General features: G+C 35.3%; 3 protein-coding genes and 1 pseudogene across 6 annotated transcripts; 2 read left to right on the top strand and 2 right to left on the bottom strand.

Moving 5' to 3' along the window:
• Window positions 1–2,707, top strand: LOC124841410 (sufE-like protein 1, chloroplastic/mitochondrial). 2 transcript variants are annotated; one of them, XM_047317675.2, is made up of 3 exons: window positions 1–1,224; window positions 1,849–2,054; window positions 2,568–2,707. In XM_047317675.2, the coding sequence occupies exon 1, from the start codon at window positions 137–139 to the stop codon at window positions 1,199–1,201; it is 1,065 nt and encodes a 354-aa protein (XP_047173631.2). In that variant the 5' UTR covers window positions 1–136; the 3' UTR covers window positions 1,202–1,224; window positions 1,849–2,054; window positions 2,568–2,707. The 2 variants fall into 2 exon arrangements, with proteins under 2 accessions (XP_047173631.2, XP_047173630.2); XM_047317674.2 differs by having other exon boundaries at window positions 3–1,283.
• On the bottom strand, window positions 2,579–3,271 carry LOC124841411 (nuclear transcription factor Y subunit C-2-like). Its single transcript, XM_047317677.2, has one exon. It carries the CDS (start codon window positions 2,942–2,944, stop codon window positions 2,579–2,581), a length of 366 nt encoding a protein of 121 aa, XP_047173633.1. The 5' UTR covers window positions 2,945–3,271.
• Window positions 3,272–4,690: 1,419 nt separating this feature from the next.
• Window positions 4,691–9,827, top strand: LOC124841412 (mechanosensitive ion channel protein 1, mitochondrial-like). Of its 2 annotated transcripts, XM_047317679.2 has the most exons (7): window positions 4,691–4,825; window positions 5,003–5,891; window positions 5,987–6,264; window positions 7,164–7,264; window positions 7,746–7,853; window positions 8,747–8,968; window positions 9,450–9,827. In XM_047317679.2, exons 2-7 carry the CDS (start codon window positions 5,092–5,094, stop codon window positions 9,561–9,563), a joined length of 1,623 nt encoding a protein of 540 aa, XP_047173635.2. In that variant the 5' UTR covers window positions 4,691–4,825; window positions 5,003–5,091; the 3' UTR covers window positions 9,564–9,827. The 2 variants fall into 2 exon arrangements, with proteins under 2 accessions (XP_047173635.2, XP_047173634.2); XM_047317678.2 differs by lacking the exon at window positions 4,691–4,825 and having other exon boundaries at window positions 4,842–5,891.
• Window positions 9,828–10,426: 599 nt separating this feature from the next.
• LOC124841413 (putative UDP-rhamnose:rhamnosyltransferase 1 pseudogene) lies at window positions 10,427–12,562 on the bottom strand (annotated as a pseudogene). Its single transcript, XR_015782994.1, has 2 exons — window positions 12,327–12,562; window positions 10,427–12,106 (listed from the first exon to the last, which is right to left on the bottom strand). The product of XR_015782994.1 is annotated as a putative UDP-rhamnose:rhamnosyltransferase 1 pseudogene (transcript).
• Window positions 12,563–17,757: the final 5,195 nt, after the last annotated feature.

The raw sequence follows: 17,757 nt of genomic DNA on the forward strand, positions 1-17,757 counted from the left end.
TTAGGTTAGAATAAAGCCTAAGGGTTGGAATAGTATGACTCTATTCTTAGGCCACGAAAAGCCTACAAACTAATGAATGAAAGATTGTCTCTGTCACTTTCAGGTACATTCTCAACTGCTGTAACTATCTTCAACAATGGCTACCAATTCGGTTTTATCATCTTCCTTTCGATTTGTCACTACCACAATCCCTCTCTCCCTCTTCCCCAAAACCCCAACTTTCCTTCCTTCTCTAAGAAAAACTCTCTTCTCTAAATCCATCACCTTCCAGAGACTTCCATCATCATCACCACCGCCGCCGCCGCCATCATCATCGTCATCATCATCACCGTTGCCATCATCCAATTCCCTTCAACCCATCGAAGACCTTCCCCCGAAGCTCCAAGAAATCGTCCACCTTTTCCAATCCGTCCACGAACCCAAGGCCAAATACGAACAGCTCCTCTTCTATGGCAAAAACCTCAAACCCCTCGAGCCCCACTTCAAAACCAACGACAACAAGGTCCAAGGTTGCGTCTCCCAGGTCTGGGTCCGAGCCTACCTCGACCCCAACCGCGACGTCGTCTACGAAGCCGACTCCGACTCCGTCCTCACCAAAGGCCTCGCCGCGTTGCTCGTTCAGGGCCTCTCGGGTCGACCCGTTGGTGAAATCATTCGGGTCACGCCAGATTTCGTCACGCTGTTGGGGTTGCAGCAGAGCCTGACCCCCTCGAGGAACAACGGGTTTTTGAACATGCTTAAATTGATGCAGAAAAAGGCGCTTATGCTGTACGTGGAAGCTGAAAGGGGTGGTGAGTTCACTGAATTGAAGTCACCCGAGTCGAATTCTGATAGCATTGTTGAAAATCCTTCAAGGGGTGGAGAAAGTTCTGAACTTGGTGAGGGTGATGTTGGTTTGGATTCTGAGGGTGGTGTGGAATTGGGAGGGAGGGGGAAGAGGATAAGGGAGAAGTTGCAGAAGGAGCTTGAGCCTGTTGAGTTGGAGGTTGAGGATGTGTCTTATCAGCATGCGGGGCATGCTGGGGTTAGAGGGAGTGATGGAGAAACGCATTTCAATGTTAAAGTTATGTCTAGGGAGTTCGAAGGGAAGAGTTTGGTTAAGAGGCATAGGCTTATTTATGGCCTTCTGCAAGAGGAGCTGGAAACTGGATTGCATGCCTTGTCTATCGAGGCGAAGACGCCGGCTGAAGTTGAAGGATGAGAGTTCATTAGGCTGCAAGAGAGGTCAAGGTTTTCTGAGTTTTGTTTGTTGAACCATAATGGTGCTCGGTATTGTTAGAAGGGTAAATTCTATTTGTTGGAAACCTACGCTAATGAATGCAATTGAATGGATTTAGATTTGTTGAAGTTGAGGCTTTCACTCCAATAATGTAAGAATTGTCGTTTAAAAACAGATGTAATGGATTGCAATCATGAACATGTTTTCTCATTATTGTTACATGGTACGAATAATAGTGTAATGCAGTGCTATCAAGCCATGTGCTGCTCATTCATGGTCAGACTCTGTTGGATGTCTTTAGAGTTTAGATTGTCCAGCCATTCTTTTCATCAGTTCTTAAACAGACGCCAGGATATCTGATTAAGTTACCTGATTGCACGTGTGTTTTTAATTTTATAATTTCCTTTGATTTTTGGGCTTGAACTTATGTACTTGAAAACTTCTTCGGATGATATGTAAATTGAAGGTCACACTTTACGTTTACATGTTTGCATTCTCACACACTATTGATACGAAGCTATTGCCTGAGTTCTAGTCTTGTTTCTTGCATAAGCTTTTGATGTTGCGACTATGATATACTTTCGCCTCATTCATTGAATGACAACCCTCTTTTCATGCTAACTTTGTAGGTTATTGTGAACAAGTCCCGTGCCATTGTTACCTAAATTTCTCTGCAAACGGAGGATTTAACTAAGGTTCCCCATATATCAGAAGATGTAAAGGCGATGGTCAGATCAGATGCAAAGGTTTTATTGGAAAGATGTTCCCTACTATTTCTTGTCCTGTTGGAAAGTCATATGCAGAATTGACTCTAGAATTCAACCTCAAACATATGGTACCTCACTCATTTGGATCCCTGAATTTAACCATATTATGGTTGTTTTATACTTGATGAATCCTTTTTGTTCATAAAATGGTTTTGGAAAACTTATTCTTAAATGAAAATTAATTTTAAGAAATTGACGTACAAGCACAGTGAAACACCTGTAGGAAGTACTATATGAAGATGTTATAATTATCATTTTAAGTTCCTTTTACTTCATTTTATTTGCATTTATTTTGATTGGATTTCCAGTTTTTTCTACCTTTATTTTGACCATTCAAGGAATATTCAAATGATGTCTCACTGCACCTAAATGAAAAAGTTATGCAGCCTTTATCTTACTGCCTAAAGTCTAGAAGAACTAGTAATATACAGTTCCTGTGTCTTAAAAATCATGGCACAACTTCATTCATTCAAGTATAGTGATGCATAACCAACAGATAAACTCTCTCACACACACACACATACATATGTATATTACAATAATTACATGAACTCAAATTCTGTAGCTGCTGTTGTGTTTAGGTTGATGAAGACTAATATATAGTTTCTACCTCTATGGTAGAGGTGGTGCCACCAAGTGGATGGTTGTCAGAATTGGAAACCAAAGTGATCAAAAAGTCAAATAGATCAGTGGCTATAACTGCAGAGGTCAAATCCTCTTTGTGCAGAGTCCTCCTTTTGCCTTGGATGGCCATGATCCAGGACCTTCTAGTAAGTTCCTCAATGAAGAGCTCACAAGCCTTGGAGAAGATAATTGGAGCCTCCCCTGATATCATTTTAACATCATCCCCTGACTTCTTCATGATCTTCTTGATCCTTGCCAAGGGCAGAGAATGGGGTCCTGTCCTTCCTGATACCCCTCCACACAGTAACCCTGAATATGCACCAGCTTGTCTCATATCTGTTCTACTTCACTCCTATGGGCTTCTGAGTTAATTTCAGCTTCAATGCTCTCTGATATACTCTTAATTCTAGCTTCAGTGTTATATATACACCATTTTCATTGAATCTTTCATAGTTTCACTCCAATAACATGGCCGGCCAAGCCTGCTTTTAGCTCACAAATTGGAGTTTTAATAAATAACTATGATGAATTCTTAATTAGACTCTTTGACTGCAAGACTTTTATACTATTTATATATTTGTTGCTTGTGTCAAGAAACATTAGGGATGATGAAGTATAAAAAGTTTTGACTTGGTAAAGCAATATCAATAATGACAAGGATTCTTTGCTAATACAGCAAAGTATTTAGCAGTTTGAAAGGATTGGTCAATAAAAGAAACATATTAGGCTCAAATTAAACTTTTGGTGTCACGATCTACAGCAACCAGTTCTGTAAAATTGTACGCTTTTGGATATTTCGAACGTTCAGCATTCAACCAGTTCTATATGAAATTAGTATACACCAAGCAACTTTATTACACGTGAAAGTTCATTTTATATTCAGTAGCATAATAACTTATAAACAGGCCTTGTGTGAAAAATGAAACATTAAACAAAATAATTGGAACTTAGTAGTGTTATAAAGTTTTTGATATTGTATTAAACTTTTTTATATTTCTATATCAGGTACCAAGTAGTCATATGTTAACTTTTAATGGAGGGAATGAGACTAAGGAAAACTGATACTGTTTGACTAAATTTTTCATCATGCACTCAAAAAGGATAGCGAAGTGTCATATTATATCAGTATTTAACACAGTAGGCAAAGTTAAGGTTGTTTTGTGAAAAAACAATTGAACTAATTTTATCTAAAGAAATTTTACTGACTAAAGTTTTTATTTTTTCAAACTTAAGAAGCCAATTATTTTAATTGATATGTAAAAGAATACACAATAAATTTTAAAATTTGATAAGAAAAATCCGAATGAATAAATCTGAGAATAGCAGCTAAAAGCAATTTTTTTAATAGAATTTCTATTAGAAGAAACATAAAAACGACCAAACACTTGCAGAATTTCAAAATCAAGAAATATATTCATCCTTTTATCATATTTCACTTGAACAATAAAATTTTAATTTTTTTTATTCTCTTAATTCGTTCATTGCATTCCTTTAAAAAAAATCCATTGCCTTCCTCTAAAAAAACGTTCATTACCAATTTTTTTTTTCTTCCTTTAAAAATTAGACAAAATCCGTAAAAATCACATAACAAAATAATTCAAGACAATTTTTTTTAATCATTTTCAAATCTTAATTTAATATCATCATATTTTGCAGTTTGCTATGAAAGATCCACATAGTTTTTATTAATTATTATAACTTTTAAAAATGTTCATTAAATGCACCTTTTTCTTTAAAAATATAATTTAAAATACCAATAGCATATATTCCTAAATTTTTGTCTCACTTAATACTGTTTACAAGACTTTCTTTATTTTATTTTAAATTACAGTGAACAATTATTAAATTGAAAAGTCTCATTTATTGAATACTTATATCTAAATTTTTAAAAAATCATACTTATGCTTGATTCTTTTTAAATTTTGTAAATACTAATAAAATGAAAGATTGTCCATACATTATAAAGATTAAAATATTAGTGATAAAAAATGTTAATCATAAAAATAAAAGCATAAACATTTTTCTTCAAATTTTCTATAAAATAAGACTTCACTTTTTTTACCCTCTCTAATTTTCAATGTCCAAACTGGGTGAGCTACCATCCAGTGATGCTGTGCGAAAAAATATTATTAATTTATTGGGTTGTTGTCTTTCTTTCCAAGGCAAGTAAAAGAAGATTCTGTTAGTTCACAAATGAAATCGATTCAGGGCGAAAGTAAGACCTCGTTTATGGCAGTCTCTGCTAATTTATTTCCACTCTTTTTTCTGCTGACAAATACTCTATGCTTAGGGTTTATAAATTAATTCTATTACTCTGAATTGGTTATATCAAATTTTAATTTAATCTAATTATGTTGTGATTGCATTCTGATAATTGTTCTCGAATTCGCAGATTGACTCGGTACTGTATTTGATTGATATTGTTCCATACAATGCCATCGCTGTTTACTTTCAAATGTTGAGTTGTTAGTTTGTTCTACAATGGCAGCTGTTAGGGCTTCCTCTGTAAGACGTATAGGAATCACAATCAATGTTTCTTTCAGTACGGAATTAGTTCAGCACCGTCACTCTCACCATAGTGTGTTCATGAACCTTGCAAGGTTGCCGAGTGACTTACCTAGTCATCCTTATTACAAAAGAGAGTTGCAGTCTGCTAAGAATCAGTTTAGTAACTTGGCTTCTGAATCCTTTGGAAGTAGACACCAATTTGGTACTAGATCCAATGTATCGTATAATCCTAGATTCTCTAGCTATTGTTTTCGGAGTGCCCTTCCTTTTGCTTCTGCGAGCCACGTGTTGAATCGCCGATTTTATTCGTCGACGGTGGGTGGTGATAAAGGAAGTAGAGATGCTGGTACAGAAGTCTCTGCCGGTTCTGGTGCGAGTGACATGAATACCACTGGTGATTCTGTTGCTGGGGGTGATTGGGCTGAGAGGATTAGAGATGTTTGGAAGAGTGTGGGAGAGTCAGCATCATATGCTGGGGAAAAGGTTAAAGCAGCATCCGATGATCTCAGTCCATATGCTCAGCAGTTGCTTGATTCACACCCATATTTAGGCAAGGTGGTTATTCCGGTTGGTGGTACTTTAACTGCTACGCTAATAGCTTGGTTCTTGATGCCTGTGATTTTGAGGAAATTTCACAGATATGCAATGCAAGGTCCCGTTTCTCTATTGCCAGGAAGCATGTCTGGAGATCCAGTTCCTTACGAGAAAAGCTTCTGGGGTGCTATGGAGGATCCTGTGCGATATTTAGTTACCTTTATGGCATTCTCACAAATGTTAGTGGGTTGTATGTACACACTCGGTCATTTTTTAAATGTGTCATTTTGTTTGCTGTATTTATGGTTATATGACAGCTGACTTTGATTTCCAGTGGTGTAATGGTAGCTCCAACAACTATAACCGCAGAATATCTTGCACCAGTTTGGAGGGGTGCAGTCATAGTTTCATTTGTATGGTTTTTGCATAGATGGAAAACAAATGTTTTTGCACGGACATTGTCCAGTCAAAGTTTACTTGGACTTGATAGGGACAAAGTGCTCGCTCTTGACAAAATCTCATCAATTGGTCTATTTGTGATTGGTATAATGGCTTTTGCTGAGGCTTGTGGTGTGGCCGTGCAATCTATTGTTACTGTTGGTGGTATAGGAGGTAAGTATTAAATTAAATTAAGTCTGATGAATTTAATTTTGGATTCTTAATATTTTTTGGCATCTCTGTTACCCCTATGTGTTTGTTTTTCATTAAAGTTGAGTGTTGATTGAAGCCGAAAAGTCTTGTTGATCCGATTTTCGAAAAGAAAAGTTCCTTATAAGCATAGAATTTGGTCGAAAGATGACAACCATTAGCACTGTAGAAATTGGTATATTATTATCTGGTGTGGTAAGCTTCAGTTTGCTTATATAAAAGGGTCAAGTTTGACAAATAATTTGAATTAGTTTATAAAAGGGTCAAGTATGACAAAAATTATTTGCAAGTTGTATTGGGATAAGTATACCTACTGAAGGAATTGATTAGGCATCTATTAATGGTGCTTTTCGTTCGCAAAACAACTCAAAGGGCGAGAGTACGCACAGCATAAGTTGTTTTTATAAAAATACACTGTACAACTAGGTCGTCTAATTTTGACCTCTAAAGTTAGGGGTGTCCACTTTAGAGAATAAAGTGCAGTAATAGCTTTTAATTTGCTAATCAACAGTTGTGATACTAACAAGATTCAAAGCTTGATATATACATATGCTTGATTTTGTTACATTTCTCAACTGTTGATTCGTATTTTTTCAATCAACAGTTGACTTTAGAGGAGTTGCATTCTATTTTTAGAATTGTAAAACAATGAAGAAAGTCAGCAGTAGGTAAATGAAAGAAATAGAATACACAAATGCACATATAGTATTTCTTTTGTTCCGTTTAGCAGAACCATCAGCTATCCAGTTGATAAATGTTTTATCATGTTGTTGACTTGCTCCCCATTCCTTGACAAGTTTCACTCATTTTTTACCAATAAAACAGAGAATAGAAGACTTCATGTTTCTTTCTTTCTTATGCAGGAGTGGCTACTGCTTTTGCTGCCAAGGACATTCTTGGCAACGTGTTTAGTGGTTTATCTATGCAGTTTTCTAAGCCTTTTTCAGTTGGAGATACAATAAAAGTATGTTGATTTAGTAGGTGAACATTAAGGATTGGTCCTTTTATGGTATAATTTATTTTCTGAACTATGGTCTTTCACTTGAATGCCCTCTCTACGGTTAACTTTTTAGGTGAGGAGTTATAATTAGTTTTTTTACTTCATGCACATTATTAAGTTAGATAGTCCTTCATTATTGGTGCTTTTTTCAAATGGCCCAACGTGTAGTGCATATATAGATGTAGTTAGTACGTCTAGCTTTAGGATTAGGATTGATATGAAACATTGGAGGGCCCAAAATAAAAAGAAAAAAAATTAGATGAGTGTTTTGGAGAAAAGATACCATGAGTTTGGATTGATTAACATACTTATCATAAATTTTTTTGTAACTGCAAAGAGCATTTCCCAAAATTCAGAAATCTTGAAGTGTTCTTGCATCAATGGAGGTCTTCCCCTGGTTAAGTTTCATGTTTCTTATCTGTCTGAGAAATTTTAAAAATTGCAGGCAGGCTCGATAGAGGGTCAAGTGGTGGAAATGGGTCTTACTACTACATCTTTGCTGAGTTCAGAGAAGTTTCCGGTCATTGTTCCAAACTCATTTTTTTCTAGCCAGGTGGGTCTCTATGCTCACTTCTGCTTAAGCAATACAGAGAAATGGGGCCCATAATTTAAGATTAGTGAAGTCTATTCTATTGTTTCTTTCTTTCTCTAAAATGTATCTATGTAAATGACTTTACGAAAGAGAAAATATGTTCTGAGCACTTGCACATTACAAATTTATCTTTGGCACTACATCATGCTAAGATATGCAACTAGTTGGAAAATTTTGTTTGTAGTTTGACTTTCGAAGCACTAGTTTGAGCAAGCATATATATAGTTCTCTTGTCTTTCAACTTATACTTCTGTTTAAGCCGACCTTTTTGCTCCTTGGTTTGTTTTAGTTAGTTTTATTTCATAATCTGTTGCAAGAGAAAAAATAAATACGAATATATTATGAAGGAAGAAGAAAATGCTGACATGTGCCTGTGTTTCAAACCATGTTTTTTTTTCTTCTTATCTTGAACATGATTTTTCTTTTATTTCATTATTCTTTTGGTCAAATAATTTTGTAATGCATTGCTATCATACCATGTGCTGCTCCTTCATGGTACACTGTTGGATATTGTCTCTAGAGTTTAGATTTGTCAAGCCATTGTTTTCGTCAGCTTTTAGACTGAAGCCAAAATATTTGATTAAATTACTTGATCGCACTTGTGTTTTTAATTTTTATACTTCCCTTTGATTTTTGAGCTTGAATTTGTGTAATTGAAAACTTCTCTGGAGGATATATAAATTGATGTTCACACTTCACGTTTACATGTTTGCACTCTCACACACTATTGATACGAAGCTGTACCTTAATTCTATGAGCATGTGTCGTGCTTAAGCTTTTGATGTTGTGGCTATGATATACTTTATTTTCCTCATTCATTGAATGGACAACCCTCTTTCATGCTAACTTTGTAGGTTATTGTGAATAAGTCCCGTGCTGAATATCGTGCCATTATTAGCAAAATTCCTCTGCAAAGTGAGGATATAAGTAAGATTCCCCAGATATCAGATGATGTAAAAAGCATGCTCAGGTCAAATGCAAAGGTTTTCTTAGGGAAAGATGTTCCCTACTGTTTCTTATCCCGTATAGAAAGTTCATATGCAGAATTGACTCTTGGATACAACCTCAAACATATGGTACCTCACCCATTTGAATCTCTGATTTTAACAATATTATGTTTTTTTTTTTCATAGTTGATTAATCCTTTTTGTTCATAATTTGGAAAACTTATTCTTAAATGAAAATACATTTTAAGAAATTGACGTGCAAGCACAGTGAAACACCTATAGGAATACTATATGGAGGTGCTATAAATAATTATCTTTTAACTTCCCTTTGCTTCATTTTGTGTTGCATTTATTTTGATTGGATTTCCAGCTTGTTCTACATTTGTTTTGACCGTTCAAGGAATATTTAAATGATATCTCACTGCAGCTAACTTTCGAACACCATACTTAGACCTGTAAGTAGGAATAATGGTCTGGCCAACTGGCCAAGGAAACTGATTTTCTGATGGGTTTCTAAAATAGATACAGGAGGATCTGTTACTTGCAATCTTCAGAGTTAGTTGTGATTCCATGTTGATTACTGATTATCTTGTGTCTCTGCTTTCTACAGCGCAAAGATGAACTATACTCTGCTGAACAAGAAATTCTGCTTCTGGCAGTTCAGATCATTAAAAATCACGGGGTTGCTCTCGGCAGCACATGGCAAGAAATGCCTTCTAAATGATGTGCTATGCAAGTAGACAGTTTTGGAAGAAGTGGTTGCAAGACATCGTGAGCTTTAGCTTTTACTAATGCAATGCTTACAAGGAATTTGTCGTTCATTCACACTAAAGCAGTTTTCCAATACTATAGTTTCCCCTGTGCAGTTGGTTCATTTGCCTTCAGGTTTTAATTTTGATTTACTAATGTGATTTTTTTCGTTGAGTGAATTTTGGCACTATGTTTATACTTAGAAGTTATTTTTTTAATATACTCCTTCATTATTATATTTCGGTGAAATAAATTACTCAAATATCATGGCTAAATTTAAAAATACAATTTCAATTTTTATTATCAATATAATTAATCACAATAAAATAACAATGAATTATTTCGATCCACCTAACTAAGATATACAAGGTTGGAGTTTCCACCATCAATCTCATGGCAAAAGGCCTTAATGTTTTTTGTAATTTTTTTTTAGTCTCCTAACGTTTCCACATGTTTTATTTTGGTTACTACCATGAAGATCTATTGCAAAACCTTTAAAAAAACTACGTTAACATTTATCACATTTGCAAACTGACATCATAACGTGCATGTGAGCAAAATCGTTTTTGAACATAACTAAAAGATTCGACGTTGTATCCATGACGTATTTGAATGTTTGCTTATGGTACAATTAAAAGGCTTAACAACCATACACACCATTTGAAGCAGAAAAACCAAAAACTGCAAAAAGACAATTATATTTTTATCTCATGCTTTAACCTTCTACATATAAGCACCATGACTTTTATTATTCATTTTGAGGATATAAGGAATGTACAGATATATAAACCATTTGAAAAAGAGTGCACTATGGCATGTGGAATTGGACTTTTGGAATATTAAAAAACTACAACAATAGAGAGTGTTTGCTGAATTCAGAATACAAGTTTTTTGCTTTTATAAGTAGCCTTAGATAGAAAACAAAAATTAAATCAATAGATAAGAAAAATGCTAAGCCTATGTGACACTGCTCTAAAGAATAGGATTAACAAACTGTTAAGCCCTAAACTCAAAAAGCCTTAATGATTCTCTTCAACTTCATATTTTCTTCTGGATTCATTTCTTAAGAAACTGAACAAATGCAGCTATGTAATGATCTTGGTGCAGCTTCCTGTTTCCTACAATTGTAGCAGCTTCTCCTGTATTAGCTCTGATATTCTTCCCTTCCTCCAATACCATAGCTTGTTTAATAGATGTGGCAATGTCATTTCTACTGAATGACCCATCTGCATTTCGTTTAACTTCAATGGCTAGACCCTTTTCAACCAAAAACCTTGCATTAAGAGGTTGATCTGCAATGAAGGGTAACAAAACTAGTGTATGACCAAACTGCAAGGTTTCAATGGCAGAACCCCAGCCAGAGTGAAACAAAGATCCCCCAATACACGGATGTGCCAATATTTCCTGTTGTGGTATCCATCCCATGCAAACAATTCCTCTCTCAGATGTCCTTTCAATGAAACCAAAAGGTAAAGAATCTTCATCATTGTTTGCCCAACTTGGTTTTCTGAGTGCCCATAAAAATGGCAATTCAGACTCCTCAACTCCATAAGCTATCTCAAAAACTTGATCCTTGCTCAGCTTGCACTCACTGCCAAACCCTACAAATAAAACTGATCTGCATGCTTGTCTATCAAGCCACTCAAATGTCTCACCCCTAACCCCTTCAACATTTCCTCTCTCTACAGGTAATAAACCTATGGGAATCACAGGCTTCCCAGCTAATTTCTGGAATGCATTCAAATATTCTCCTTCAATCTCGTAGCAACTACGAAATATTATAGCTTTGGAGGCACTGAATACTTTTGCAAACCTTTCTAAGTCCCCTATCCCTGAAGCATTTCCCTCGTAGTGATTAGCACAAAAAGCACTTGCCTCATGTCTTTGAAGAGCCACTGATGAGGGAAATGTCAGCCATTGTGGTGGTACTGTTAAACTTTCTGGAGATACGGGAGCTTTTCTTGTGCCTGGTGGTCCCAAGAATGCCATTGTAGAAGCCGAGTAAACAGAAAAGTAGATTAACTTCACCTGAAGCTCTTGAGCAATGTCTGTGATCCAGTGCTGACAAAAGTCACAAATTATCCAATCTGGTAACTGATTGCCCACAAATTGCTTCACAGCATGTTGCAGATTATCATATGCCAACTTCAAGTATTGAATTTTTTCAAATGGAATGTCCACAGTGGCCTCAGCACCTTCTGGCAAGAGCTCTTTATCTAGTGATGGCAAAGGAAGTTGCACCAGATCAATCAAATGGGCTAAAGTTGAAGGAACTTTAGGAAGCCTTTTAATGTTTTTGGGCGTTGATATGAAGGAGACATGAACACCAGATTTGGCCAAGGCTATGGAAAGTTGGAAAAATGGGATCAAGTGGCCAAAGGCAGACCATGGAATCATCACCACATGAATTGTATTCTCAGCCATTTCATAGGTCTGCTTCCTGCATATGCTCTTAAGGCTTCTTTCAAACACACTCGTGCATTTTCAAGAATATTTTCAAGATTGTTTTCACAATGTCTGCAACAGTAAAGAAGAAAATATTCATTTTAATTTTATAATTTAAAAATAAAAGACATGAATTGTTATGAAATATAAAATAGAGTGTGTAACTATGTGTTAGTGGAATGTCAAAGGTACTTACACAAATAGAATCGTTTGGTATAAAGAATAGAGAAGTTTTTTCTTAAAACTATGCTCTTCATACTAAGGCATACGGAGGAAGAGCACGAAAATTTACCAGTGACTGATGTTCTGAGGAATTTGAATTTCTTCACATACAAACTTCACCATTAAATTCTGTGTTCTTCTCACACTACAAAAAAGTAGGGTATTACCGAAGGCCAGAAGCCCTCGGAAAATGCCAAAGGCCGTCGATAAAGGGTGTTTACCGAAGGCTTATCGACGGCCAAAAATCCTTCGGTAAATCCCTTGTCGCTAACAATTACCGAGGGCTTTCGCCCTTCGGTAATTACCGAGGGCCAAAAGCCTTCGGTAATTACCGAAGGCCAAAAGCCCTCGGTAATTACCGAAGGGCAAAAGCCTTCGGTAATTACCGAAGGGCAGAAGCCCTCGGTAATGGCCATTCGAGGGTATTTACCGAAGGGCAAAAGCCTTCGGTAATGACCTGCTTTGGGCATTTACCGAAGGGCAAAAGCCTTCGGTAAAATGCAGAGCAGGTTTCAGAGAAATCTGATTCCTGTGCAACCCACACCTGTATATCAAATTCCAATTACAAACAGACCTGCATATCAGTTTTCAAGCACATACAAACATGCATAATGTGCATCTCAATGATGCAATCAATTATCAATATCCATTGAACATCAATTAATCGATAGAACATCCATTAATGTTCAAATATAAAACAATGTAACAAAAGGATGTTCTAACATCCAAAGTCTGAAAATAGATCGAAGTAACACTGAAATGATATCAACTCAAAATGTTCTAATATCCAAATGTTTGTCTAACAAGTAATAAGAAAATGAAACCTAAAAATGTACATAACTATCATCAGAATGATTTTCATCATCCTGCTCCTCTATTGATGGCTGGACTGGTGTGGGTTGGACTGATGAGGGTTGGACTGATGACGGTTGGACTGAAGTGGGCTGCTGAGTGGCAGCAGGTGATGAGGACGGTCGTGATTGGGTGGGAGGGATATTTTGTAAGTCCTGTGAGGTAGGAATTTCTTCACCATGAAATGTCCAGACCGTGTAATTAGGCATGAACCCTTTTTGGTAAAGGTGAACTTTGACGACTTCATCTTTCAGAATGCTTGTACATTCGCACTTGATGCATGGACATCGAATCCCTCCATCAAGGGCATAATATTGATATCGTCGGGCCGTCTCCACGAACTCTTCAACTCCAATGACAAAAGATTCCTTCAAACCTCTCCTTCCACTATAACAACGGTCGTACATCCATGCACGATGGTTGGGAAAATGGGCCATGTTCTGTGACAAGCCAAACAAATACAAACTTAGCCAAAACAGCAACACTCCATGTGACATAAGTAATAAACCTATTACTACTGAAGTCGAACATGGAAGGCAATTTCAACACTATGGTCATAGGCATTCAATAAGGGCATGCAAAGACAAGTCCTCAGTATTGAAATGCATTAAACATCCTAAGGGGTTGTGTATTAAAGTTGCAGGAGACAACTTATTACACCTGAAGTTCTCTTGTCTAGAGTACTTCCACATATTTTGTACGTTCTAAGTGTTTATAGTATTTTTACCCTTCTCATTTCATTGAGAATGTGGGTAGTACCATAGGATTTTAAATAACTACTTCGGTAAATCAAGTTGTAGCCTAATAAATGAAAGATAATATACATGAACATACAATATAAAGATGAACATAATTTAGGCAATCAAATATCTATAGAAGCATGGATATATAATACATATAAACATTAGGTGTGGTTGCAAATTCTCACCTTTTAAGCACACTTTTATACCTTCCAACTACTCAAAATTTTAGTTGTACCTAATTCTTTGCTTTTAAATAGTTTCCTAGTTTTATTTCACTACTTTAGACATGTTAGGATGTTCACATTACTTAAATTTAGGGTACATTAGTTGTATTTGCAATTGTTCACCCTTTGAACACACTTTTTAGGTGCTAAATACTAAAACTTTTAGTTTTAGTATATTATTTGTTTTTCAGTACTTTCCTACCTTGATTTAACTAAGTTATACTTGTTAGGATGTTTACATACCTTAGAATGAGTCTACATTAGGTGAAATGACAATTTCTCACCTTATAAGTACACTTTTATAGGTACTAAAAAATGAAACTTCTAGTGCTAATTTTGGTTTAAAAATGCTGCATAATTGGCTATAGCAGCTGTGACTTGAAGCATCTGCTTCTTTGTGTGCATTGTCAATGTTTGAAAAAGTTTATTTCACCATTTTAAACTTGGGTGCACTGTTCATTTGGTCAAATTTTAGCCTACATGCAAAATCACTATCAAAACCGTTAATTTTGCTTAAATTTGGAAGTGAATTAGTGATTTTCGAGTGTACTATGATTCCTTGTTGTTTCAATGTTTAAACACCTTTAAATTGATGATATAAAGTTGCTTGAATCATCACTTAAGCTTTACAAACACTGCCAATCATTTTTTGGGTTTGAAAGCACACTTTTAAAGTCCATTTTCTGGTGCAGTTTTCATTCTTAGTGCTGTTTGATTTTGTATACTTTTTATTTTCGAATTGTGCCCTCATATCTATCTTTCTTTTATGTTTCAAAACTTGTGTATATAGTTGTTTTACTGTTTTGGTTAATGCTTTAATACTATGACCACTTTTACTGTATTCTACTAACTAGTTTTAGGTTCTAGGGTGTCATATTTTTAGTTCTATAGAAGCATGGATATATACTATAATTTGTGGTTTATGGAATTCTTTGCATTTTTAGTACTCATTTTGAAGAAGAAAAAGTTGTATTGGGTGTCTATTTTCGTGCAACAGGGATTTTGTGCTATTTGGTAGTTTAAACAAGTCCTAATTGTTGTTTTAAACTTATTTCAACATTCAAATATTTGCCAGATTAATGTATGTGCAATTTGCATATTCAAACCTCAATTTTTAAGTGAAATTGGGAACTAAAAGGGTCAATCTGCTATACATGTATATTGTACACCTATTTCTATTATTTTTAAGGTTGTTGGCATTTAAAAATTGACCAATTGAAGTCATAATTTGGTGCTGTCCTTGTACATTTCTGGTCCACTTTTTTATCTGCTTTGGTGATAATTAATGTGTGAAATAGTGGTGTTCTAAAGACTTTGAGGTGCAGTCCAGTTTTAGAAACATTTTCCAACTAAGGTGGCATCTTAGGAAGTGGAGAAGGACCACAATTTGTCAATTCAAAGGGGCTGTCCAGCAAGGAAAATTGATGAAATTGGCAACAAGAAAGGTGAATGAAAGCATCAACAGTGAAAACCTATCAGATGTGGAACTCTCACAAGTCTATATGTATAAATTAATCTGTGTGATGTCAGGTTTTGAAACATGATGCAGTCTTGAATTTATTATAGTTTTGTTGTGTAGTGAATGGACAGTGACGAGTGTTGAAGGCATGCAGTGAGTAGCTGGTGAAGGTCCTGAGAGACATAGCTAGAGGAGAAAGAGCAATGAATGAAACAAGAGCAGAGAAGAGATGTGCTGGAACAGTTAAGCAGTGACTAGTTGTTCTTTTTTATAGGGGAATCTAAGAATCCTGTCAAAGATAAAAAAAAAAGGTGACTCTGTCTTGTTAGCCAAAGCTACAAGGCAAAAGGTCATCTGAACCTAAAGCTTCTTATGTGTTGTATTCAAACAACCAATTTGGAATCATTGTAAACTTTTTTTAATGTACAAGACACTTGGGAAGTGGAACAAAATTGACAGCAGGGTTGTTGAAGGCCAATTGCTTTGATTCTAGTCAACAAGCTAATTTACGTAGAAGACATTACTAAACTGAAGAGGCTAATCTAAACCTACACATTCTATGATCTTACAAACATGGTAAGATGCGTCATGGCTATTTATGACAGATTATAACTAATGGAACAGGCCATTGTACATGCTTTATTTTATCAAATTCATCATTCACATATTAAAGTACCAAAACAAACCTCTTACATGTTTGGCAATCAGTTTCAAACTATTCACAACAAACTTTGACATACCTCAATGTTAACAATATCAGAAAACTTCAATCAGTATAACTTAACATTTAAACTCAACATTCACAACATCTAAGAACAAGATCAAATTCATTAAATGAAAGTCAAAATAATAGGACAGATACAATCATGCAATTTCAGTTTAGGTCCTCATACCTTTGCCTTTGCTTTCCTTTCCTAGTTAAGTCTTCTCCGTCCTCCCTTTGTGGCCACAATCCAAACTCCTTTAAAACCTCACCCTAACACATGAAATGAAAGTTCCTCTAAAAACTCCTTTAAATGTACACAAAAAATTGAATCCAATCTCATGAACTTACAGTCATTCCAAATAGCCTAATACTTTAACATAAATAATATTTTCCTAATGAACTTCCTAACAACTATAAAAAGCACATGGAAGTGATTTAAACAAAGAAAGAAAAAAAGTGTGTTAAGGATGAAAGAGTAATTACAGAAATATGGAGCTGTGGCAGTAATTAGGGAACAATTAATTTTGAAACAGAGACTGTGCCACTAAAACAACCCTGGTTTACTATAATAAACAACCCTGGCAGAAAAGCACACTGTTTCTGCCAGTTTTCTTGTATCTAAAACTTGGGACAAGTTTCTTATGTGATATTAAGCATGTCTGAAGTGATAGTCATTACAATCAATCAAAGATATGCAAAAAACAGTATTTGAGTTGATTTAAATCTGGTTTTTACTATTGTATCAGAATTTCTCATCCATTCTCATCCAATACTTCAAGCACGTAGCACTTTTTCCTCAAAATTATGAAAGCAGAAAGAATCTACAAATTTTCAAAAGATGGATTGGCCCAAAAAACAAGTTCTTTAAAGAATCTTTTGTTGTGACTGTAAAGTTTTTGTCAATTTACACACCAGTAAAGACCGACTCCTGTCATAGAACAGAGAAACACCTGTATCCTTCTTAACAATTTATTTAACACTACAGTAGAGAAACAGTGATTGAAATTTACTCTTTGATTTATTACAGTCATCAACCAAGTGTAATTTGTCTTCTTAACATAGCCAATGATGGAAATACTGTTATCAACCATATATTGCAAATTTGTAAATAGTCAATTTATATAAGAATGCGGTAAAATCAATAGTTGCTTTACTGTAATAAATTTATCCTTTTTTTATATACTTGGATTATGAAATTTGGGGCAGATACTAGTTATTAATCTTTTTACATTATTTTGTTAGAGAATTGGATAATATTTAGATGAAGTAGAGTAGAAAAATAAATAGGGATTTTATTGATTTTATTCTGCTTTCAAGATCTAGATAAAAGAGATATCACAGGTCCAAGGCAGAAGAAAACCATGACTCATGTACAAAAGGGAACTCAACTCTTAGGAAATTTGACAGTCCTTGTTCTCCTTAACTTTTCTCTACAATTTTCAGTTAATACTCTATTAACCACTGAACAACTATCACATAGTGGTTAAAATCTTCTAAACTATTGGCAAGCTCTTCTG

The sequence above is a fragment of the Vigna umbellata genome, chromosome 11, assembly GCF_029865625.1.
Source record: "Vigna umbellata cultivar VRB3 chromosome 11, Vumbellata_1.0, whole genome shotgun sequence".
In the NCBI taxonomy this organism is placed as follows: domain Eukaryota; kingdom Viridiplantae; phylum Streptophyta; class Magnoliopsida; order Fabales; family Fabaceae; genus Vigna; species Vigna umbellata.